General features: G+C 41.0%; 1 protein-coding gene across 1 annotated transcript; it reads left to right on the top strand.

The window, feature by feature from the left end:
* Nucleotides 1–4,899: 4,899 nt before the first annotated feature.
* Nucleotides 4,900–26,551, top strand: gata6 (GATA binding protein 6). The gene is made up of 7 exons (XM_080194870.1): nt 4,900–4,963; nt 5,936–6,848; nt 14,218–14,384; nt 22,176–22,301; nt 23,137–23,224; nt 23,320–23,441; nt 25,508–26,551. The coding sequence occupies exons 1-7, from the start codon at nt 4,949–4,951 to the stop codon at nt 25,568–25,570; spliced, it is 1,494 nt and encodes a 497-aa protein (XP_080050996.1). The 5' UTR covers nt 4,900–4,948; the 3' UTR covers nt 25,571–26,551.
* The last annotated feature ends 494 nt before the right edge of the window (nt 26,552–27,045 follow it).

Here is a 27,045-nt window from a genome sequence, read left to right as displayed (position 1 = left end):
GATGTTCAATGAGCCTAAAAGATGTTCCACTAACTTTGTTTAGCAGCCGTTCCAATTAAGGAAAATGGTGCTTTGTAATATGTGCATTTGGGTCAAAAAATCACTAAAAATGGTGTAATCTGGACTTTGGATGCTTCTTTTTAATCAGTGAAGAACACACCACCAGGCAGATTAATATTCACTATAAATTACAGCAGCATTGTTTGTGTCTCCAGTGCTTTTGGAAAGAACCCGCCCCACCCACTCCAATCCGCTCGCGTTGCTTTATTGAAATGTTAATCAAAATATCTTCATTTTCTGATGAGGGTTATCCAGACTTGAAACGTTAGCTCTATTCTCTCTCCACAGATGCTGTCAGACCTGTTGAGATTTTCCAGCATATGTGGTTTAAGGTTCAAGCATCTAATTTGCTTTTATTTCACTTTTCTACTGACAGGCATTGGTAGAAAATGTATGTAACCAACTCTTGTTGGATCCGGAAAGAATTTCCAACATCTTAAAACAGATGGTGCTACTTGTTGAAGTGCAGCCTAGTCCTATTTGGAAATGTATGCACTGTGATTGGAGTTTAAAGGCATATTCCGTTCACTCGGCGATCACTCCTTATTTACTATCGTGTGTGACTGTAGATCCCCACTACCTTTGATTTATTTCCAGTGAATTGTGTCTCTGAATTTATTTTTCATGGCAGTTTCGATAATAAGATTTTGAGTTTACCGGAATGTGCTGGAATGATATAGATATCTTTTCACTGAATAAGGAATCCTTCTTGAAATTCATAATTAGAATATTTCAATAACATCATCATATCTACATACTAGATAAGTGGAAATCTGAGCAGTCCCGTTCCAACTTGGTCATACACGTCGACTACTGATCGAGGATTGAAATATGACATTCGCAAAAAATATTTTCACCGGCTGTAATTACAATGACAGATTGTTTACTTTAATTTAAACTATGGTTTAAACTCACTGCAACATTAGCTGCACGCAATTTGACTCCATTCAATAGGAATCTCCAGTTTAGTGATTGAAGACCCATGTCCTCACTGAAATCTTCATATTTCCAGTGTTGCTGGCGTTACAGAAGGTTGAAGAATTTATGTAAGGGGCATGGATGATATGCCACTGGATTTCAAATGATCTGTCACATAGCACAATAGACTGAAAATGGATTTGCTCATGATGTTGCTAAAACGCAATGTAAAAACACTGTAAGCGTTGTCAAATGGCGAACTGTTAGACCTTTAGTTCAAATTGTACGTGCCTCGTAAGTAACGCACAAAGAAGCACGAAAAAATAACCTTTATTGGAACTGGAGCATCGTTCATTTGAAAGTACGTCAACGCGTTTGATCGAGTTTGTTACAGTTGGAGACATGCTTTCATGAGAAGCCTGTACACAAAATGAAACATCCAATTCGTTTAGCACAAACTTTTACATATCAGGAGGATTAAATTGTGCCAGGATCCAACTGTAAGTAATTAGGGGGATACGAATGTTTTGATGTTATTTTCCTTCCTTCCCTGTAGCATGTTAAAAATGTGAGAGAGCTCTCGGATGGGGAGACAGTACGGCGTCCTACGTCCATTCTTTAACACCGCTATCAGGGGAGAACACACACACACAGCTTGTTCTGTTTAGTCCAGTCACCTCATCACTCTTCTTGCTGACCGCGGCAGCACAACAATCTCTACAGCTCCGTGGAACCAGCAGCCCCGTCCTCAAGTTGCAGCAAAGGGCCAGGCACTAAAGCTAGTATGAAATTCTCGGCCTTGCTCTCATGCGCAAAAATAAGCAGCGACCCCTTCACAGCTGGACGACTCAACCCATCAGAATTAGACTGAACAAGATACATCGCCCGGCAAAACAAAAACAATTACAGTCCCATTGTTCAAGGTAATACAATCAATTGCTCTTTGTATCATATCACTCTTTACAAGATCAAGCAGACTTCTTCAGCACGAACAGTGTGAATCCAATTAAACACTCTGGCCAGTTTAGAAACTAAATTAGCCAGATTAAGTTTTATAAGAAATCATTCTTCGTGAAGATCGCAAGCTATAAGGACATTGCGTATAGTTGCACGTACTAAGGTGTATTCATACTTGAATCTGTCTCATGTTTTAGACAGGCAGCCGCTGTGAATGCAAACCGAATTAGTACACAACATAGCATCGGTCAAGTGCACTGAAAATCCATTTAGCACCAATTGTCTGGTCGCATTACAAGCTCCACACCAGTCTGCGAGTGTATGTACATTTACGCATACAGCGTTAAATATACTAGACTGATGTAATTATTTCTATCTGTTCCCAATATTGTATATTAACTTGAGTATTGGCAATAAAACCCTAAGACCTTTTGTTTTCCTGATCACCTTAGGCTGGAACTGTTTGCGGTGTTGAAAAAGTAATGTAAAAGTTACTTCTAAAAACTTCAAAAACCTAGTCATTGCTGTTGACTGCTCCACACAAAAAGCAACCAGACCGTAACACCCGCAAGATGTGACTTATATTCACCCTGGAGCCACAAGATTATCCTGCAATTTCCATCAAAGCCAATCAGCCACCGACGTGATTATTTTGCGAATTCCTTATTTCAATTTGCACTTCGTTCAACGTCCAGTTTGCGAAATGAATCCCGCCAGTAAATTATCACTTACTGTGTGAGTCTTCAAAGAAAGATCCCCCGGTAAAGCAATGGAAAGGTGTCAGGCCCCCCGACGCCGAGATGCTTTAACTAAAACCATTACAAATGGTTCGAATGCAGTCGCAGACAAATTAACAGGGCAGACCACTGATTAATAAGAGCTTCTTATGCAACAAACGGCAGATACAGAAAGATTTGTAACTCCCTCGAAGGACTGGACGTAAGGATTTTTCAAAACTGATAACGACCTCAAAAGCAGGTCTCGGAAAGCGACTGTTGCATAATTGTAGCCGCGTTACAAACCACTTAAGTGTCGGAATAAAAATGCTCACATTCGCAGTGATATGGTGGTGCTTGCATATCGATATTTCTGATAGTGTGTAACGACAGTATCGATCGGGTTTTTTTTTGTGTGGGATAGACCAGTGGGATATGGAGATAACCGCATTGTTGCTTTTTAATAAGCTCTGAGTAAGACTGAGAACTCGAAGTGGGGGAATCGACTTCTGAAAGATGGAAATCAAACTGATTTGCTGTTTTGGGGTTCTATGTAAAGATGAATGTATTGCCACAGTATAATACCCTGCTGCTTTCTAACAAGTGGTTAGAATGAAAGGATTTGAGTGTCATCGACTGGTTTAAATAATCATTGGATCTTTAATTTTAAAAAAAATATTCACTTTGTCCACAGCTGCTGCGTGCAGTGGGACTTACACAATTGTTTACAAAAGTAAAATATTTGGATAATCCCATTTCGACAGAAATCTTGCCTCATGAAGCCTTTGTTGAAGCTATGTGTGTGTGTCAGTGTATTTCCTGGGTGTTTTCTTTAACTCCGAATTTACACATTTCCCTATACCCAGTCCAGCTCGAGGTCTCTGTGAACCCCGGCTTGGCCGAAGATTGATGAGAGAGATGTGAATGTTGAACTGCACACCTGACCTCAGGGCAACCAAGTTATTTTAACCGCGCAACACTTATCCCTCTCTCCCAGCGGTGGGGCCGCTTCATCCACTAATGGCAGCAAAGTTCCAGGGGCAAACTAGTGGCGAGGTTAGTGCCCAGGTAATGTTGCATAATATGTATCTGGAAATGTATTAGCCTCAGGCTGTTAGAGAAAAAAACCCTGCTGCAATGAGACAGGTGCAGTGAATATTCACTACCGCAGAACTGGCATTTTGTTGAACACGAGATTAATTATTAAATGCACACGAGTTTAAAGTCGGTGCCACATTTTTCGTCCGGAAAGCGGTCTCTAATATGCTTTTCAGAGCGGAGTTCAAAGATCCACCTGTTCTTTTCTCCATTCAATCATTTTCGATATATCTCCCTCTTTCTATCTGTCTCTGATTCCTCCAGTCTTCCCGTCTCTACCTGTGTGTGTGACTGGAGATAGAAAGGAGACGTGTGGAGAAGTTTGGAGTCTTGCTGGTGGGTGAGTTTTTTTTTGCTGGGGTCATGGTGTATGTTCGAGCTGGCACGGCTGTGGAGGCGCTGCAGAGTCTGTGTTTAGTCAGCACTGTGCAAATCCAATCAGGATCTCCAGTTTAGCAGTGAATTGTGTTCAGGGAGCTGCCTCCTCTCAAATAGCCCGGTAGAGAGCAGAGAGACACACTCTACCACCCAGCACCTAGACACACTGCTCTTAAGGCATACTGGACTTCTACAAACATCTAACTGATGGCAAACCACCATTAGGTCGGCACCTTTCTCTCCACACTCTTCAGATGCTGTACGGTCTGGTTCAAGTGTAAAATGACGGCTGTGATAGTACTTGGATGTATTGTGGTTATTTATCGTGCGTTTCGTTCTTATCTGTTATAGTTCTTATCTCGGAGTTATCTTACTCGAGTCTGGCGTAACTAAGACATATTACTTACTGTTCATTTTGGGCCTATCTCTATCGATGTGTGGTTTCTGTAATTTCTGACGAACTTATCTTTGGAAACCTCAGCGCTTTCGCTACTGCGGAGCACTCATTAGTTTCGAGTTTGCTAGTTGCCGAGTTTTGTCTCGGTCAGTTCCGTCGAGGTCCCGAGTTGTTAGCAGGGACTTATAAGGACAGGTCACGCCGCTTGAATGCAGTTGCCTGCCTTAGTAATCATTTTAGGCATTTATACATCCAAATAACGCCGCGGTGGCAGCAAGGGCGTAAGCAGAGGGACGAGGTGGCAGCATGTTCCGTCACACGCTAGCCTTGTGGACTTGGTTAGGAAGGAATGCGACTGATTTTGTAAAGCCCCGATTTAAAGGCAGACTTTGCCGTGGTTTAGACTGGGACGGTGTAAAGATCAATGCATGTAAACCAGGTGGGTAAAACCTGCTGAGGATGAATGGAAAAGTCTGTGTTGAAAAGGTACGCTCTCTCTCTTCCCTCCTGACCTTTCCGGCACCCCCAATGTCGAAGCCGATGTTAAAGATGGGGTTGATTTTTCAACCCCAGCGAGAATCCAGAACCCTCGGTTGTGATTTTTTTTTGCTGCACGCTGCAGCTTGTTAACGAGTGATGCTATTAGATATCCAATGTAAGGTTAATAAATACAGAATCCCACGCTGTTTGGGAGAGTCAACACAACCGGAGTCAAACGCGACATGTAAAATGGCACTGGCTGTTTTCCTCGGTAATTGTGGAGAAGCATCATTTGCTTCTGGCCCAGGAATATTTGCCATCTATGTGCCTTTCTTAAAACCACTTGTCTTGTTTCAAAGCCGAGAGCGTAATCTGTCATTTCTGATCTTAAACGGGAACTTCCGCACTTTCTAATAAGCAGTCTGTTGTTTTGGTTGATGTTTTGAATGCTCCTTCGTGTTGGGATTAGTTGAAAAGGGCCCTCGGTGAACAGTTCACGGTCATAATCACTTGGAGAAATAATCGATTCAGAGAGAAAATGAGCGCCATTGAAGGGATGGTCTAAAGAGAAACACGTTGGGGACCTTTAGCTTTCATCAGTCTCCACAGAAAAGGACCTTCTATATATTAGAAATTGCTAGGTCAGTCAATGATTCTTCAATTCTAACCATTTTATCAAATTAAATTGTGTTGAGAAAGAACAGATGCGCTAAGTTGCTGGGACGTTTGTTTTTAGAAGATATTTACGTGTCTGATAGCATTGTTCCTTTGGTCTGCTGGCGACAGTATGATAATAGGGAGACTTGAGTTAATTGAATTAACTAACTGGAGAATGACTTGTCTTGCTGTGTGTGTTTTCCTAACCCCCCTCCCCCCTCACTGTTATTGATTCTTTACACTTACTGTGTATTTCTTTCGGGCTCACCTCCAGGACCCCACTTTGGCGTTTGGATTACTCAGAACCTGGATGGACCTGAATGAACCCGACTGGTCAAACGTGGCAAAGCATCTCGCGTCAAACGGGCTGAGCTCGCCGACGGAGCAGCCTTACCTCAAGTTTGCTGCCGGTCGCCAGCACAGTGAGGGCAGCCCGGCATCGGAAGAGGGCTTGAGGCTAGCGAGCTCCTCGGTTACCAACCTGGACACTGAGAGGAACCAGCACCTTGTGCAGGGGAGGCCGGCGGACGCCTACGTCCCCTTTGGCCACGGTTCGGAAGAGCTCGCAACTTTTATCACGGATCTGGATCAAACGGGCAAACTGTTTCTGTCCCGGGGGATAAAGAGGGAATTCGTGACACATCCAGCTGTTGAAATGTACCAAGGCTTGCCTGTGGCAGCTGCCCAGGGTTCGAGTAGCTACCCTCACGATGTTCCCAGCAACTTCATGCACTCCAGCACCAGCTCTCCTGTCTATGTTCCCACCACCAGGGTTAGCTCCATGATCCAGAGCATCCCTTACCTCCAGGGCAGCGGAGCCAGCCAGCAGAGTCACCCCGTTACTAACCACTCGGCCTGGACACAGCCTGCCACTGAGAGCTCCACCTATAGCTCCAGCAGCCCCCACCACATGGTCTCCAGCAGATTCTCTTTCTCCCCGAGCCCACCGATCTCGAACGGAGCTGCTCGAGATTCTGGCTACACTAACAGTCTCAATATGAACGGCAGAGATCAGTACGCCAGCCCCTTGGCCAGGCCACTTAATGGATCTTACCCCAGCCCTTACACTTCTTACGTTGGGCCACAGTTGACTTCGGCTTGGACAGCAGCAGGAGCTTTCGAAAATTCTATGCTGCACAGTTTGCAGAGCAGACCCACGGCTCTACCTGTCCGGGGACCCAATGGAGGTGAGTCAACTCTCTCAGTCTTTGCAAACGAGCCGTGTCATTATTTTTCTCTTGTAGCCGGCAGTTCCTTAAGGCAATCTCCCCATCTTGCATCCACGCATATTTACCGCCTAAAATTATATTCGTGTACTTTTATAGAATCATTGAATCCCTACGGTGCAGAAGGAGGACACTTTGATTTGAAAAACCTTGTAAATGTTACAGTTTGGCGTAACACCCTTACCTGTAAAAGCGGGCAGTTCCTATCATGAAGATACCAGGCCGCCTAATTTATTCCCGAGTTTGTCTGAAATTTCAATGTACAGCATTGAACTGAAGTCTTTCTTTGAATTATTATGTTAACACTGACTATTCCAGTCGAAAGCGCCAAACTCAGACGTTCCACAATATGTTAATTCAGTCAATATTAAATCAACAGTAAACTGTTATGAACGCGAAAAGCTAAGTGAGAGAAGAATCAATATGTGACGGATATAATCACATCTTTAGAAAGCTAAGATTAGTTAATTTGCTACGTATTGGTGCAGAGAGAATGAGTTTATTCCAATCGCACAAACCGTTCACCTAACCGAGCAGTTACAAACCGTTAAATAAGTCAAACCCCTCTGACATAAAAGTACATTAAAGCGACAAGTCGAAGGTAGAACATTTCACTAAATGTAAGTCATAGAAAAGGAAAGGAAGTGTCGTCAGACTCAAAAACATTGAAATACGCAACTAGCAAACGTACAGAAACTTCTAGCGCCCGAGTCAGCATATTCCACTGAAATGGCGAAACCACATGCCAAACAATAAGATCCTGTCAATTCATGTTATCCAAATACACCACGTACCACCCTGCTGTGTATATCCAACAGGACCTGCTTTCTTTCTGGTAGATTCACATTGACATTTTTTTCCATCTTCCAACTCCCATATTTATAACGAAAGATTTTCGCTATTTTAACTGAGTGTATTTGAATGGTTAAACGGGCAAGTTACTAAATCACGTGACGCCGTGTAACAGTGTAACGGTTTGCAAACGCTAAAAAATGCATATTTTAGCAAGTAAAAGAACAGAATTATACAATGGATGGCAGTTCTTATATCCGGTAACTGTTGAAATGCCTGTGCAATGACACTTCTCCATTGTATCAGGTTCTAGAATTAACACGAAATTAAACTGCAGTATCTTTGGGTTTTGTAAATATACACTTGTTGACGGCCTAAAAATTGCACCCCCCATTTGGCAAAGATAACAAGTGTCCACATGAAGTAGTTTGTAACTGAAACGGTGGCTGAAACACACATGTACATCTGTAAATTCAAAATCTATGTTGTAGTCCACTACATTGTCGCAAAACAATTCGAAAGGTATGTTATTCGTTAACCTTTGGGGCTTTTAACAGCTTTTTTTCATTTCTTTGCACGAACGCGTGGCATTCTAAACTCAAAACAAAGCTGGAATTGCAAATTCCCCATGGTAATAATTATGAAAAAAATATTGTAAGCAACGGGCAGTCTTGTTAAATGAAGTCCTAAACGTGTGATGGGGGGTGGGGGGGGGGGGGGAGGTGGCGGTAGGTGGTGCTGGAGATGGATTTTCTGGGCCATATTCTCGCCTTTGAGAATGGGAGACGGTAAGATTCGAATAGAAACATTAATTCTCAAGGGTGGGGATGCGAAATCACATTATCAAAAGTAAACACGTAAGCGACGCTGAATGTCGAAGCCAATGCTAATTGATCGGTATTGGTCCTAAAATTATTATTTTTTTAAATTTAGTGGTAATATAACTATGACACTATATTAAAACGAACAGAAATTCCACCCCATTTGCTAAAGATAACAGCCAGTAGATAAAGGTACATAAACGTCGGAACTTTGACTTACGCCAGATAACAAGCCCTGAAGCAGAGTATGCAATCCTAATGTGATCATTTGAATTCGTAATGTCAAAAACGAAGGCGCAAGTCTAAAGAGCTTTCTTGGTCCCGAGGATTGTATTTTAAAAGTAGCAATTTTCTTTTCCTGAATCCCTTTCATTGGTCTACATTTAAAAACTGATCTGAGGCAAGGACCCTCTTGAGTTTGCGTAACATTTTCTTTCCAAACATATTTAGTTAATATATCCTTTATTTAATGTGAAAAGTGATAGCTCTATAACAGAAAAAAAAGCCAGGGGAAAGACGTCGAAAAAGAAAATACAGAGAGAAATGATTCCGTTTAGAATTAGAAATAATAAGGAAGGTCTCCTAGAAAAAAAAACTCCCCAGCTTTGAATGATTTTGCCACTTTGTAAGTTTTTTTGTTGTTTTTATTATGATTTTCTTTTGCACTTTAGGGCACAGTACTTATAAAATTAACAGTCCATCGATCGGAATTCAAAATTCAAAGTAGCCGGTAGTGAGGAAGGAGGGCCTTTGCACTCGGTCAGATTCGGACAAATTGCTGCAAAAAAACAAATCAAGAATTCTTCAAAAATAAGAATAGATGGAGCTCAATGCTGTCACCTTCCCGCGACCACATTCCTGACCACCCCAGCCAAAGAATGACATCCTGTGGGATACAAAGGGTTAAAGCTTGTTAACAGCCCCACCACCTCCCCCTCCCAGATTTAGCTATCGACCTTAAAACACAAACTGAAGTCAAACCGCAAATCAGAGGGTAAAGTTTCTTTTACATTAATGATATTATCTTGTCTGGTCAGATTTTAAAAGCTGAAATGACTTTTAGAAGACAATAACATAACGGTTTCCGGCAAAGGCAGATCTTTAACCTCAATCGCAGTGACTACATGCGGACTCAGAAGTGTTTGGGTTTAGACATGTGTAAAGATCTGGAGCATTTGTAGTCCGCATATTATATATTATATATATTACATATTATTATATTACATACTATATATAATTGTTCATTTGATGCCCCGCAATGGATATTCACCAGTGTATTTTCCAAATGCTCTCTGTGTATTGAAAGTCCGCTGTTTTCATTGTAAAGAAAGTCGTTTAGGCTGCCTTTCTGATTGTTGATATTTCTGGCCACATCCTTTCCTCTCACCGCCCCGCCCCCCCCGCACCCCACTTCTTTTTGCACAAAGTCACAGGAGCAAACCAGCTGTAGCCAGATGCATGTAGATCACCGATCTGGCATTCCCAGCTGAGTCCGAATCAAGCAAAATAAATATTACTCGTTCATCCAGCTGACAGTTGAAAATGTTTGAATATTTGATCAGATTGACATCTTCCCTTCAGAAGTTCCCGGTTACCAAATCATTTTAAAGTTCACACTTACTATGGAAACAATTCTTATTTTGTGAAATCCAGTCTTTCCAACTGCCATGGTTAGACCAGCTAAATCGATAAGAATAACAACTCTTTTCTGAAACTGAAATGGTAACATCCCGCGATAGATGGATCTAGCTATTTTTACAGCATAGCACCATATATGATTGCATGGCTTCTAAAGAGAATCCCTCAGGGATGATATACCCTCACATTATCGACCAAGGAACAGGTTATGGTACAGGAAGCTGTGAATACTATTATTCACTCATGCTTTGGGAGCACAAAATGGTTCACTTGTAGCAAAACGTTCCCCAGAACTTCAGCCATGGTTTTGGAACAATTAAGTTGAAGTGATCGAGGCATAAGATATGGCCTAGTTTACTCCAATTCTGAATAAACTAATTGTGAATACTATTATTGAATATGCAATCGGAGGAGTTGGAATGAGGGCGAATTTTCACTCCGGGCTGCTAGTGTCTGCCTAACGATATGGAAAGTTGGTCCATAAAGGGCAGCATGGTGGTACAATGGTTAATACTGTTGCCTCACAGCGCCAGGGAACCGGGTTCAATTTCGACCTCGGGTTACTGTCTGTGTAGAGTTTGCACATTCTCTCCATGGGTCTGCATGGGTTTCCTCCGGGTGTTCCGACTTCCACCCCACACTCCAAAGTTAAGCGGGTCAGGTGGATTGGTCGTGCTAAATTGACCCTTAGTGTCAGTGGGGCTAGCTAGGGTAAATGCATGGGATTATGAGGATAGGGCCTGGGTGGGAGTGTTGTCGGTGCAGACTCGGTGGGCCGAGTAGCCTCCTTCTGCACTGTAGGATTTCTATGAAAGGTCTATATGGCATATTCCCTTCAGCGAAATGGTCCACTTGTGTCTTCCCAAGGTTTTTGTAGAATTCTGACTTATCGGAAATTTTGTTTTTTTTAGATCAGTGAAAATGCAACAAAATCATACTTCTCTAATGAGAAACTAAATATATTCTCAGCGTATTTATGAGACATATTTTACCTCTAGGATATAAATACAGTTGAAAGGTCATTAGTTGGTATCTAAAATGACAATTGCAACAGAGATGACACACTTTCCATTTTCTTTTCGGTACTTGAATGCTAAACTAATAATGGATTGTTAATCTTTGATCATTAGATTGGAATACTATGCCGCAGTGACTAGTTGTTGCTATCTGCCCTGCGGAACATTGCCACCATTTCTGTCGGTTTCAGATCTCCAGCATCCACAGTACTTCGCCTTTTGTATTCAGAGAACTGTGCAATGGCAATAATCATGTCACATAACAGCCGAGAGGGCTAGAGTAACTAACTATCTCGCAGCATTTGCCAGCTCATCTGGATGCTTTGGCGATCCCCTTCTCATTGTCACGTCTCCTCACTTAGTTACAATGACAACATTAAAGGCAGGGACGAAGGCGCTAAATCAATTAACTTTGAAACAACCCGCAAAATAAACCGCTCAGCTGCGGGAAACATGGCAACGTGTTTGCAGTTAGCGTATGTGTAACCGCTGCTGTGAAGGGTGCAGAAAGAGGTTGCTGTTTGCTTGCTGTTTATTGTTGCAGCCATCAAACCCAGGAGACAATGGCCTTAGGCAATTATTTGTCGTGCAGACTTGTAGGTTACATCTAAACCTTCTTGAATACCTCCCAAGGCCTGACTCCCCTCTGTGTTTCGATTGGTCAATTTCGAGAGGGGGGGGAGAAAAGATTTTGAAAACAAAGCATATTTCAGCATAATTCTGGGATGCACGGAAAATGAGCAAGTGATTTTAATGGCACAGTGTCATCGGGTAGCACACTTGTTTCTAAAGAAAGTTACTTTGTTTATGAATGCCAAGAGGATTCCCTGTTGCATTCATCATCGTTATTAACTAGGACAATTGGAGGAAGGTCCTGCCGTCTAATGTGATGGTGTTATAGCGCTATTGATTTATAACCAGAGGCTACAGGGCCATACACTCCCATGTGGACTGAGGAAAGCGAGGAAAACGCGTGTTCTCTCGTTTGGAATCAACTAGACAAGATGTGTTTTCCCAACTGAGTGAGGAATATAAGAGCGGACGCTAGTGCTTTACTTCATTTCATACAGAACGACAGCATTTTTCATTCGGCGTTTAAACTACTGATCATCTGAAGGATCCCAAATCTCTTACATTGGCAACTAAAACAAAAATTCGAAATGGTAGTCAGACTGTGAGAGGAAATTTCTGGTTAAATTCATATGGAACCCTTGGTCAGAATCCATGTACGCGCGCCGTATTTACAAGAAAAGTGAAATTATTTTCTGCCTAAATCTGTCAACTTTTTAAAATAGAGAGCCTATGAGCGGGAACACTGCACTTGCCACAAGCTGTTACATTTTAAGAGACCTCGCCCCGTGGTATCATGTCCTCGCTCTTTGATGTAGCCGGCTAGTGGTCTATGAAATAATGTAAGAAGTTTCACAACACCAGGTTAAAGTTCATATCTATGAAACTATCTGTGAAAAAATAGCAGAAGAAACTGCAAACACTCAGCAGGCAGGCAGCACTCGTGCCGGGGTGGGGGGGGGGGGGGGGGCGCGAATCTTATTTCTCAATTTCAGCATCTACAGTGTTTCTTTTTTCTGGTGTGAATATAGGCGTGGAGTAGATCACACAGGGCCCCACTTTTCTGGTATGAATATGGATGTACAATAGATCCTATAGGGCTCTATTTTTCTGGAGTGAATATAGATGTACAGTAAATCACCTAGGGCCCTCTTCCTGGATCAGTTGTTATCCGTAAGTGTTTTTGCGGTACCAATTATTTATGAAAGCGTGTTTTTTTACAGACAACTTTTAAATAATTTTAACACTCCGATTGACGTAAAGGAAGTTTGCAGTCAGCACTGAGCGGCTGCTTTTCACTACAAATCATGGGATAATACCGGAATAACATGTTCACAACGAATTGTGGATGCCCGATAAAACAACAAGAACTTGACTAGTTTGTTTAAAAATGATTCGGACAAGTAGAGGGCAATAAACGCGAACTGGGTCAAACAGGTAGAGAGAACAAACACTATTTGGGGCTATTTATATTAGACATGCCTACATTTTGAGACTGCTCTGTTTTTTAGTGGAGAGATGGTGGAAGGATTCCTGGGCTAATTATCAGCCCATTTAACCGCCTCGTGAATCACTCCTTCCCCAGCCAGCAGAGCCTGGCCTGGGTGGGACAATCTCGCTTAGATGTTCAGCGTTTTCTTTGACGTGCAGGGTGGCAAAATTAAAAAAAAATGCAGCATAACTGTGAAGTCAGGACCTGGATGCAGAGCAGCAGTTGAGCGATTACCGCCAGTATGCCATCTGAAAGTATTGGGACTTGGCAGTCTGGTGTAAATCCAATCAGGGGGAGGTCATGATTTAAAAAGGCCCCAGTGTCCCTTTCAGCAACAAGCACAGACACCCATCGGGGAGATCTAAGATATAAATCTCCCCGCAGTTGCACCTACTGGATACTTCCAGTAGATTCCTTTAAAATTCCTCTGGGAAATTAACGAGAGAAAGTCAAGAGGAGTGAGGAATTTCAGGCGGATGTGTTCACCTGTTTGTAAATGAACAGAACATTAATCGTAGAGCATGATTATTTTCTAAACAAAGCTATTTTTTTTCCCGACGAACAGTTAAAGACATTATTTGTTTCTAAGCAGCCAGGCCGCTTCTCTTACCCAAATACTTGTAACTCCTCTCATTTCTGGGGACGGATTCTGAGAGGCAATTTGAATAAATGCGCTGTAAACAAGTGCGGAAAGCCGAGAATTTGACGTCGAACTAGCCATTGTATCGCCCTTTCAAACAGCGAGCAAGTTTAAACCATGAAAACACATTTAAATGTTTAAAATGTAAAACTTGTTCAAAATGTATATAGGGCAAATGATGAAAAAAGGACCCTGATTCTCGTGTTTTTATAGTTCAATCCAAATCCTTCACAAGGTCTGGTAGCACTGAAGAGGATATGGATATTGATTCAGTAGAACCTTGCTATGTGGTACAGTATTTCTGTGTGGTGAATTCTTTCAATAATGTCGATTTGTTCATGTTTATGTGTGTGGATGACAGAACTGTTGGACGAGCTTTCTGAAGCCCGGGAGTGTGTCAACTGTGGCTCCATGTCCACTCCCTTGTGGCGGCGCGACGGCACCGGGCATTACTTGTGCAACGCCTGCGGTCTGTACCATAAGATGAACGGACTCAGCCGACCTCTTATCAAACCTCAGAAGAGAATGGTAAGCTTATGTCACCCTGTCAGTGCACTCCAGCTACAGCAGATATGACTGATAAAGTAGGGAAGGTAACTTGCTGTGAGGCAGCGATACTTCCACAGAATGTGGAATAAAAATAATTTAATCAGGGGAAAACATATAGCCTATCCCACTTTTGACTCTGGAATTTGCTGTAGGATGGCGCATTAACCTGTCTCATGTTAGATTTAATGTTAGGTTAGGAACATTGGCCATGCTAAATTATCTCTCAGTGTACCCCAACAGGCGCTGGAGTGCGGCAACTATGCGATTTTCACAGTACCTTCATTATAGTGTTAATGTAGGCCTACTTGTGACAATGATAAATACACTTCAAAAAACTTGAAAAACTTTATACCTTAATGATTTCCACCCGATTATTTGCAGAATCCAGTTGTGATGGTGAAATACACCATCTCCAATCATTACTCTCAACCTTGCCGTTTAGTTTATCAATTAGGGTCTCCCCTGTAACACACATAGTTTAAATGCCAATATTCTTTAGGGCCACATCTTAAAACATTGGCTTAAGTAATAATAAATTGAAACATATGAAGTGTAGTCATCCCATGAATATTTTCTCTGATTTTGCTGATTTTTATTCTTTCTAAAATTCCAATTTGCTCACGAAAGACGCAACACGGAAGGAATGTTGGATTATTCCCTATGGGAAAACTGCAAATCTAAACTAGAAACAATGTTTGTTTGGAATACACAACAGGTCTGTCAGTATCTGTGAAACTGCTCTGAGCAAGTAAGCGCCTGGCTCTCTCGACTTCTAATTCTGGAGAGAAGGGAGACCAGTCACTGCCTCCCTTTAATAATCTAGGCTAAGCATCCGATATCAATCATCTTTTGAATTAATTTCTGCCACACTGTAACCAAGAGGAATACAAAGGTAGCACATTGTTCTGCCGCTGATGCTATTAAATACGTCTGCCACAATGTGACAAAAATTAGCATTGGAGAATGGCATGGCGTTAAATAAATCAACGCACAGCCGGTGGATTCGACAAGTCCAAACAAACCGCTGAGATTCCATCTGATCACACCTTAATTTCACCCATTCTCAGTGTTAACAGCGAGAAACCTTTTTAAAAGAGTGTTAATTAGCTTTGAAAAACAATTCCCCCCCCGCCCCTCTCCAAATGACGCTCCTTTTTAATTGTATTACAAAAAAACAACTTTAAACTCTTCTAAATCTGAGGAAGGACTATTAGTATCTTCAGCTACTTAATTTGATGAGACAAATGGCCACAGTGGAATTGAGATAAGGCGACTGGGAATACTATTGTGTCTGAATTGATAGGGGATGGCAGCCTCTGTGGAAACACAGGAAAGGTTCTAAGTCAAGAAACTAAACCAGACTTTTTGCCCAGGAAGTAGATTCTTGGATTCCTTACTGTGCAGAAAAGGCCATTCAGCCCATCGAGACTATTCAGATTGGCGGTTGGTGACTAGTGGAGTGCCCCGGGGTCGGTGCTGGGGCCTCAGCTATTTACCATTTATGTAGATGATCTGGAGGAGGGAACCGAGTGTATGGTGTCGAAATTTGCTGATGACACCAAGATTGGTGGAACGGCAAATTGTGCGAAGGGTGTGGAGAGTCTGCAGAAGGATCTAGATAGGCTGGGCGAATGGGCCAGGAACTGGCAAATGGAATTTAATGTTGGCAAGTGCGAGGGGGTCCACTTTGGTAGGAATAATGGTAGGAAGGACTATTACTTACGTGGCAAAAAACTGCAGCAGGCGACGGTGCAGAGGGACCTCAGGGTCCTTGTGCATGAATCGCAAAAACCCAGCCTGCAGGTGCAGCAGGTGGTCAGGAAGGCGAATGGGATGCTGGCCTTCATAGCAAGGGGGATTGAATATAAAAGTAGGGAGGTCTTGCTGCAGCTGTATAGGGCACTGGTGAGGCCGCAGCTGGAGTACTGTGTGCAGTTTTGGTCGCCGCACTTACGCAAGGATATTTTGGCCTTGGAGAGAGTGCAGAGGAGGTTTACTAGGCTGATGCCAGAGTTGAGGGGGTTGAGCTATGAGGAGAGGCTGAATAAACTGGGCTTGTACTCGTTAGAGTTTAGAAGAATGAGGGGAGATCTCATTGAGACATATAAGATGATGAATGGGATGGATAGGATAGAGGTGGAGAGACTCTTCCCACTCAGAAAGGACAGTAGGACTAGGGGGCACAGCCTCAAGATAAAAGGGGGGTGGTTTAGAATGGAATTGAGGAGGAACTTCTTCACTCAAAGGGTGGTGAATCTCTGGAATTCTCTGCCGGTTGAAGTGGTGGAGGCTACCTCGCTAAATATTTTTAAGACGCGGGTTGATGGGTTTTTGATAAGCGAGGGGATTAAGGGTTATGGGGAGAGGGCGGGAAAGTGGAACTGAGCCACGACAGATCAGCCATGATCTTATTGAATGGCGGGGCAGGCTCGAAGGGCTAGATGGCCTACTCCTGCTCCTATTTCTTATGTTCTTATGTTCTTATGAGACTGCAGGACTCTCTGACCAAACATTTTACCCAGGCCCTCTGCCTTATCCTATCCCTGTAATTCCACACATTTACCATGGCTAATACCATCTAACCTACACATCTTGTGACATTAAAAGGCAGTTTAGCATGGACAATCACCTAATCTGTATACCTTTGGACTGTGGGAGGAAATTGGAACACCCGGAGTAAACCAGTACAGACACAGGGAGAATGTACACGCTCTGCATAGTCACCCAAAGTTGAAATTGAACCTGGGTTCCTGGCACTGTGAGACAGTAAAAAGTCTGACAACACCAGGTTTTAGTCCAACCATGTTGGACTGTTTTTACTGTGTTTACCCCAGTCCAATGCCGGCATATCGACATCTGTGAGACAGCAGAGCTAACCACTGTGCTACAGCGCTGTGAGCGAACAGTAGTCATTTTCCATGATTAGGGTTAGAGTTTGCATTAAGACTCCAGAGAAATATGTTGCTCTGATGCACTTCATGGATTTTAAAAAGATTATTGCAAGATAAATCGCAGTTTGAATGTAAAAGGTAACAGGTACCGATAATTTTAAAAAATTAAAAATGTTAAAACTTGTACAATCAAACATCGACCCATCCCATTCTTCACAAATAAACTTTGAACTTCCACCCTGGCACCCTATAGATTTTCCAGTTAATGATGCTGGTGAGATGATGCAATTCAGAAGTTGGGGCTGGGGGGTGAGGGATGAAGGCGTGGACATTCCAACCAGTTTAATCATCTACCATAGTCTCTAGCTAACATGGAAATCAAAGATAACCTGGATTCCCAACTGCAAACTGTAAATGTATGAATTCTTCTGACCTTCCTGGCTGCTGAAGGATAGATGATGAGTCCACTAGGGCACTGATCTTATAGTATGATCTCCCATTAGAATCAAGAAATAGTAAACCACCATTCACATTCCACAACTGGCCTTTCATTACATGTGTTTAATTTTAATTCCCCAACAGATCAAGTCTGGATTGGAGATTTATAGCAGTTGAGAATTTGAACAAAAGGGTGACTTAAAAAGCATGGAGCCCTACGTAGAAGGAATAAAACTGCTTGTGCCATCTATTCAATGTGGCTGAAGTTGCTGAAACATGTTTCTGTAATTGCTGTTTTCGTTGTCAATGTTGTATAGTAAGATTCAACTACATCTGGATGTTTTTATTCTGGATATCCCGCATTGACTAATGTGATACTGCATAAAATAACCACAGAATCACAGAATACTACAGTGCAGAAGATGCCCTTCAGCCCATTGAGTCTGCACCAATGCATGAAATGCCCTGACCTGCCCACTTAATCCCACTTGCCAGCACTTGGTCTATAGCCTTGAATGTTATGGCGTGCCAAGTACTCATCCAGGTACTTTTTAAAGGATGTGAGCATCCCGCCTCCACCACCCTCCCAGGCAGTCTGTCACCACCCTCTGAATAAAAATGTTTTTCCTCAAATCCCCCATCCCTCTCGTCCCTCACTTTTAACTTGTGTCCTCTTGAAACTGACCCTTCAAATAAGGGGAACAGCTGTTCCCTATCCACTCTGTCCATGCCCCTCATAATCTTCAACACCACAATCGGGTCACTCCTCCATCTTCTCTGCTCCAACGAAAACAACCCAAGACTATCCAACCTCTTTTCATAACTGAAAAGTTCCATCCCAGGCAGTATCCTCTGAGAGGAGGTGAATCTCCTCTGCACCCCCTCCAGTGCATTCACACTCTTCCTATAATGTGGCCTATAACCAGCACGTTCTTTACTTTCACCTGCAGCTGTTTCATCTCTTCTACACCATATACTGTAGAATTCATTGTAGCTTAACAATGACCTTACTTTGCAGCATCTGAACCATTCGTAGGTGCGCACCTACTGCTATGGGCTGCACTCCTACAGCAGCAGTGCTCCCAGACAAATAGGTGCTCAGGTAACTAAACTAATATCAGGGAAATGTTCTCCAGCAGTACATTTATAAGCCTTCATTCAATGTACACTCTGGCCGTACATCACATTGCGTTCAGCATCAAGAGAGCTGCTTCACAGGTGTGACAATCTAATGTGTATCTGCATATAGTCTAATGTGGAGAATGCTTTTTCAAATTAGTGTTGAACTGGACTACACTGAAGTCCAGAATGTGAGGTCACCGATCAAAAGTGATCTGGTGCCTTTTAGCTAAATGATTTTGGGAGTCAGATTGGAATGAGTAAATATTGTTTTTGAAGTGGTCACACCATAGCATATCTCTAATGGCTGGCTTCAAATCACCCTCAGGTCAAGTGTGTTGTTAAACACATTGATAGGGTTTCTCTAACTTGTCCTGTTGCTGGTCTAGCTGGAGCAGTCCCATCTCAAGGCAAGAGTGGTGAATTGGATTTTTAAAAATTCACATCCTCCATTCGTATTGTTTTCTACTACAAATTTCAGGAAATGTGAATTGATAAGGGCAGGACAATGGCAACAGCCCCTGGGTCATTCTGAACGTTGGAGGCCAATGATTTATCCCCTCAACATTTAAGGATGGAGAAATGAACTGAGTATGTGACCAGAAAGAAAATGGAGTATTTGTTAATTTGATGTACAGCATTGCACACTGAATACAGATAAGCACATAAACAGAGGAAAAGGAGATTAAAAAGAGACAGAAAAATTTAACAATGAACATATAAAAAATAGACACAAGCAGTGGAAGGGAAGTGACATACTTTTATTATTCTGTTTCCCTGCCTGCAAGCTGGAGTCATAACCATAAATCATATCATAACAGAGTTCTAAGTAATGAATGACCAGGTCTAAAGTCTGGAGTGACATTCATTCATATTTACAAACCTAACTTCCCAATCAAATGGGCTGTGTGGCAGGGAAGTGTTATATCTCCCAAACTGTTCAATCTGGACATTGAAGCCAACCTCAGTGATATAGAAGTTCCACTAGGTTGCAATGTTTTGGTCTGAACACGAACAACTTGAGATAGGGAGAGAGCACACTGCACTGATTGCAGAGTCAGAGGAGGCACTAGAAGAACTAGAGGGATGGTATGGTGGCACAGTGGTTAGTAATGCTGCCTCACAGCACCAGGGACCCAGGTTCGTTTCCCGGTTTGGGTCAGTGTGTGGAGTTTGCACAGTCTCCCTGTGATTGCATGGGTTTCCTCCAGGTACTCCGATTTCCTCCCACAGTCCAAAGATGTGCAGGTTCGGTGAATTGGACATGCTAAATTGCCCCTTAGTGTCCGGGTGATTAGCTAGGGTAAATGCATGGGGTTATGGGGATAGGGCCTGATTGGGATTGTGGTTACTGCAGACCTGATGGGCCAAATGGCCTCCTTCTGCACTGTAGGATTCTATGATTCTGTAAGATGCTATAAATTGTTTTAAATGTAAGCAATGAGTGAGGAACATGGATAAAGAATGACTGTGAAGAAGACCAAGACAATAGTGATAAGCAGAAACCTAATGCCAGAAATGAAAATTGAAATGAGACTTTGTATCCTATAACTAGTGAAAGAAGGATTAAGATAGCCAAAACCAACTTTGTTAGAATCTTAATATGAAAATAACTGAGCCTGAATCATAGGAAAAGAATGCTGAGGTGCTACATATTGTCATCTATGTTATGTGTCTCAGAGACATGGACAACAAAGAGATAATTGATACTGTGAATGTATGTGAGATTTGGGCATATAGGAGGATGTTCTGCATATCCTACGTGGATAGAAAGACTGAGAAAGTGCTGAAAATGGCTAGAGAATAGAGGAAATTAGCGCATAACATCAAAGAGAGGAAGATTTAATACTTGGGTCACATCGTTAGAGCAGATGCTAGACAGAGACAGCTATTAGAAGGGAAGATTAATGGAAAAGCTAGGGGAGGAAAGCAGAGGAGAAAATGGATGAGGGATATAATGGACCGTTTGTAGCTGACTTATGTGGAATATGTAAGGGGCAGTACAGGACAAAGGTGGAGGTACATGGCTGTCAACCTTCTGGGAAGATGATGACACCAATGAATGAACAAAGGAACAAGGCTAGTAATTTCATGATACCAAATGGGGAGGCTTGCGACAAGATGGTAATTTTTTGTTTCTGATGAAGCTAATGGGAAAGGAGTATAATTCTTCTGGCAATTTGTGACGAATCATAACTCATGGCTTAGTTATACCTCTCCCCAAAATTACTGCGAGTTTTTTTTAGATTTATGTGCCATGAATCAGCAATCATTTTTCCTGCAATTTAATTAAAGAAGGAAAGTGGCTTATTTAGCCCCTTTGGAGCTTTGTACTCTAGTATAATGTGCATGCACGCCAGTTCAACCATAGTCAGAGTGAAAATGAAATGGGGTGAGAATGCCTGTTGGAGGGAGCCCCAAAGAATCGTACAGTGCAACAGAGACCCTTCAGCCCATCAAGTCTACATTGACACACGAGAAACACCTGACCTCCCACCTAATCCCATTTACCAACACTTGGCCCATAGCCTTGAATGTATGATATGTCAAGTGTTCATCCAGGTACTTTTCTACCTGCCTCCCATCTGCAGTAAAAGCCTGATCTTCAACCAGTTAGGTTTTTGTGTGCATTCTATGCTGCTGCAATACCGAAAGAATACAACTACTCTGTAAGACAATAATAAAATTCAGCAATGGAAATTTGAGTAAACGTGTTGGAAATAATCATGAATAATATTCCAAGATGTCATTTTTTTCCTTTCTATAATCTCTGTGCACTTCATTGATGTAAACAATTTTGGGTCTGAAAATATGGCTCAGATTAATCATTTACCTCCAGTAGAGATGACTTGCAATCTCGGACATGAGGTAAAAGCACTTCATACTGAAGTGAACTTCAAATTAAAAGCTAATAATAATCCCAACTTTCCTAAATTATGAAGTGTTTGACACAATTCATTTCCAATAGAGGGAATGGAAACAAACCGTTGCCTATGAGTTGCAACCAATCTCATGAGTGAAATAAAAAGCTTCTAAAATCTTTCCACATGCAGTGTCACATGTATGTGTTGCACAATATATGTGTAACTTCTAGAAAAGGTTTCATCCATCTATTTATTACCCCACCTTCTTACTCTAAATATGAAACATTTTCTAAGCTTTGTTCTTGCTTTACTAGATTGCATTTTGTAGTCAATTTCTGACTAATTTTGGAAGTTCAAAGTAATGATGTTAAGTATAAGCAATTAGAATTAACATGACTTTCAATTAGTTATGCATCGTGATTACAATGGTCTGTTCAATTTCTCTGATTCTCTTACAGTCTTCGTCCAGACGGATTGGCCTGGCTTGTGCGAACTGTCACACAACGACTACCACTTTGTGGCGCAGGAATGCAGAAGGCGAGCCAGTCTGCAATGCTTGTGGGCTTTACATGAAACTTCATGGGGTAGGTTCTCTTGATCCTTCTGCTGGAGACCAAATCCACGCAGACACCAAGAGAACTTTGGAAGAAATTTTAATAACTTTCTTCAGACAAAGTCAAGTTTTTACGGTTCACCCAAGGATGTGTAAAATGTATAATGATTGCATCGTATTTGTTAATTTGGTTTAAAATTGGGAACCATGTGTTTCATATATTAAAAAAAATATGGAATTAAGAATCTACTGTTGACCATGAAAACATTGCTGACTGTCGGAAAATCCCATCTGGTTCACTAATGTCTTTTAGGGAAGGAAATCTGGCTATGTGTGACTCCAGAGCCTCAGCACTGTGGTTGACTCTCAACTGCTCTCGGGCAACTAGGGATGGGCAATAAATGCTGGTCAACCAGCGACACCCATGTCCCATAAATGAATAATAAATAAAAAAAAGCTATTGGGTATCAAGGGAAAAAGAAAAGCTTTTACCTTGATTCATTTGATTCTTACTGGGTCATCCAAATTTTAGATTCTGTTAGTTAATGTAAAAAAAAAGCAGTAACCATTTCATTATATGTAACAATGTCATATAGCTATTTTACTAACAAAATAATGGCCTGTATCTTACTGTCTTGGCTGCCATGGGAACCATTGTTGGCGGGATGGATTATTTGATAGAGCAGTGAAAGATCCATTGACCTCGGGCGGGTAGTGGACAGACCAGAAAATCCCACCCCATATATTCATTTAAGCACTGTACTGTTTATTGTCTGCTAAAACGAAAATCTCTCAGTTTCAAATGGTTGATTATGTTATCTCATGATGAGCGTCAGTTTAAAAATATATTTCATTCATACCAATAGGTACCACGGCCTCTGGCAATGAAGAAAGAAGGAATCCAGACTCGAAAAAGAAAACCTAAGAATTTAAGCAAGTCCAAAGGCACTTCAAGTGAGTCTGAGATGACTAGTTGAAAGGCTCTTGAAAATAAGTGTAGAATATCATCTTCAACAAGATGACTGACTGGCTGACAAAATATTTTACAGGCACAGGCAATACAGTCACAATGACTCCATCTTCATCATCATCTTCTACATCTAATCAGGAGGAGATACCCAGAGTGAAAAGCGGCTCGCCTCCTGGACAGACCACAGTTGCAGCTTCAGGGGTAAGTTTCTCATGCAAACTTTGCCTGTTTCTATACTGCACCATGAGCATTGACTAACTTTTTTAGAAGTTATTCTTACTGCTAGAAATGTTAAGTCATGTAAACAAAAAGGTTCAATTCTGAGACTCTACTATGCAAGCAAAAGAATATTATTTTGAATTTGTTTTCGATGGGCAGAAAGCTTTGTGGCAGAGTTTTGTAAAAGATCTTTGGGGTTGTTTTGATAATTTTTTGAACGGGGTAACTATTTCAAATTAATGGCAGTGACTTTGACTCAGTGAACCATTCAAAGTTGGAGCGTGTACGGAATTGAAGAGGCAATTGAATGGAGTACAAAATGAGATAGATAAAAATCTGTAAGTGGGTGGAAAGATACAAGGCAGGATTTTCTGGCCTGTCCTCCCAAAGGGATCTTCTGATTCCAGGTATTGGGATGGGTGAGCCACACAAAACACCATAAACATGAGAGGTCTTGAAAATTCCACAGGCAACCAAAAGCGAAGCGCTTCCATCACCAGAAAACCCGCACCACAAATTAAATTTAATACAACGTGTGTATTGTAAAACACACTGGAAACAAAATTGGCATCAACAATAAATGGTGTCAAGATATTTAGGGTAAATTTGAAAAAGTGGCTCTGGCAGAGTCGACTTTAAGCATTACGTAGAATTTATGGTCCAACAAATAAATCTAGCTGATATTTATTCTCCACATTTGTCACTTTCCATCTTTCTTCATGTCACCCTATCAACATATCTCACCTCATAATGTGTTCTATCAATGCGAAGCAGTAATTAGAAATATAGTAGAATGACCATCTTTCTTGCTAAATTGGTTGAATGTAAATTGATGGATGTCATGCTGAAACCGTAGACTATCCTGACCCAAAAGTCTTTGTGCAGTATCTGCTGTTTTGGTTGGTAAGGCATACAGACAGTAAATACAAGTGTCTTGGAATCATCTAAGAGGCATTTGGATGTTATGATTGGCAGATAATAGGCTTTTCTAAAAACCTTGGCGAGTGGCCTGCCTCATCTGTATTTATCCTGTGATCTTTTGTTCTCCTGATTTCGTACAGTAGCAAGGATAAGAAATCGACTTTTCAGAAAACCACATGGTTTCATTCCATGGCCAAATTGTCCAGCACAAATCTTTGGGACATGTTTGATCCATAGGAATACGTAGAGAAGAAATCAGATTAATTTTTCTGCTCTATTAGCTAATGTCTATATTCTGCTAGTTCATCTCAGAACAGTTGATCACCTTCTTCAGAGAAGGCAAGATTCATATTGTCTCTCTCATGCAGACTGCCAAGATTTTTCTTTGGGCAAACACTTAAGAGAAATAAACTTCTTACTTCTTTTGAAGAATTTCATCTACAATTAAATTTGTGACTGGTGAGAAGGCTTACTACCATTCAGGTGATTTTTTTTTACCTGAGGTGTACTGATGAAATTTTTTCTGATAATTGTAATTTTCCATCAAATGCTAATTAAGTAATGCCAAATTTAAACCACTACTCCAGTCATTGAAAATAAATTAAGCTTCAATTGAACAATTTAAGTCCTGCCTCTCACTAACTGATTCTGTATTTCTCTTTGAAGCCAAACACATTTGTCTGGTTATTTATCACTAGGCTTTGATGTAATCTAATGCTTTTGCTAATCTTTGTTGACTGGTCCATTTTAGCAGTGCCAACCAAGGAGAGAGCAAAAGCCCAAAAGCAGTGTACTTAAATTTGCAGAGTAGAAGTCGGACTATGCAGGAGTAAATCTTAAGATCTGTATCTGAGATTTATGATTTTATCAGATAGGATAGCTGGGGCAGTATGATGCTAATAGACTTGACATCTATCCCTTATTTGTATGTACGTTTTTACAACGATACTGCCCTCAACATCTTACAAATTTTCAGATGTTTTGCCAATTAAAGAAGAAAAATAATCACAAACAGTAAAAATGGCAAAGTGAGCAAGATATTTCTAGTTTTTATATGTTTTGATTGCAGAGGCAATTTGCCAAACTTTCCCTTTACTCATTTCTGTCTACTGACTCCAACTTTGCAGGACTATCAACCCTTCCAGCAGCCAATGTGGACTGATGATGAACAGCTCCACGGAGTCAGATAACAGCACATCTCTGAACATAATTTCTTCCCTATCTCCAAGGAAAGGCACATCCTCCAGCAGCCAGTAAAGCTGCCTGTTTATTTTGGATCCATTTAGTTTTATTTAACAAAAAGCTGTAATGAGTACTTTCAGACTACAGATAATCCCGAGGCCAAAAATGTATGCAAAGAAGCAGCTGAGGCATGTTCAATGCTACAGTCAAGGGTAATCTGACATTACCTAATTTTTCTTAAAATGAGCATCAGTAATGAGCCTCCCACATTACTGTTCAAGTTTGTTCCTGCAGCAACTCGAAAGGAATCAAATTATATTTGAAATGACATAGACGGTGAAGGTTATTTGATGCAGTGCACATTCTGAAAGTTCCCATTGCAGTCATTGGCTTCATACTGGTCAATGTTTTAGAGACAGGGTAACAAGCGGATGTATTCTTCCACATTTTAACAACTGCATTGTACAAAACGAAATGCAATTAGTATTGCAGAAATCAGTATTAAATCAAAATGGTTCAAAATTAAACAACCTTCTAGCAATGAATGTAAACCTTCTAAGTTAATGGTACTTGTGTAATTTAAAGATGATAGCTAAGTCAGTATCTGCAACTGGATACTTTATTCATTTTCTGTGTTTTAAGAATCATCCGTATAGTCTTTTCGGTAGTTTGGGAAAAGAAACATTATGTTAAGAACAAATTTCCTCTCAGGTAAATTCGTTATTGCATTACATTTTGTAAGTTTTGTAAAAAAAACACAAAAAATATTGCCTGGCTATAGGCTAAATATATGCAAGACGAAATGAAATGCAAACTTTACTACCTATGTGATGAAATGTAAATATTTTTCTGAAACAATTGTCTGAAGATTGTTTGGCTTTGATGATGCAAAGTGTATAAAAAAGACAAACTGGTGTTTAGACCGGTACATGCATTTTTAAAGGTGTATGTCATTGCTTGTATTGTTATTTGTTTCTTGAAAACAGATTAAAAAGTGTCCTTTTTCGAAAATATTATTGGTGTTTATGCTTCATTGCTCTATAGTCGATTACAATTTTCAATGAAATTATAATGATCCAATCAGATTTTTGACAAAAACAAATAAGAACAATTTTTTTTGTGTTTAGGTACTGTTAATGATTAAATGTCACCAGAATAATTCTTTCATATTTATGTGTCGTTATACCATAGAGAACAGAGAACTTCCTTATTCAATTTTGTAGGTATCTCACTCAAATTCAAAGGAGTCAGAATTATATTCTCAGTTTAAATAAAGGATTTATGTATTTCAGTTCCATCATGCTTAGCAACTGACAGATTGTTCTACTATGCTTAATGTTTGAACATTATGCTTCATGTGACCTTAGCCTAACGCTTGCCTATTTTGCATGGGTGGAATAAGTTAAGCAGATAATTTTAAAGAAAATGAGAATGAGTTGGGCTATAATCAGATGCATGTGTTTTCTTGTCAACCACAGTTCAT

Source organism: Carcharhinus amblyrhynchos, chromosome 8 (assembly GCF_965287045.1).
Source record: "Carcharhinus amblyrhynchos chromosome 8, sCarAmb.v2.hapA, whole genome shotgun sequence".
NCBI classification, from domain to species: Eukaryota; Metazoa; Chordata; class Chondrichthyes; order Carcharhiniformes; family Carcharhinidae; genus Carcharhinus; species Carcharhinus amblyrhynchos.
This window is presented reverse-complemented; position numbering and strand designations above follow the sequence as displayed.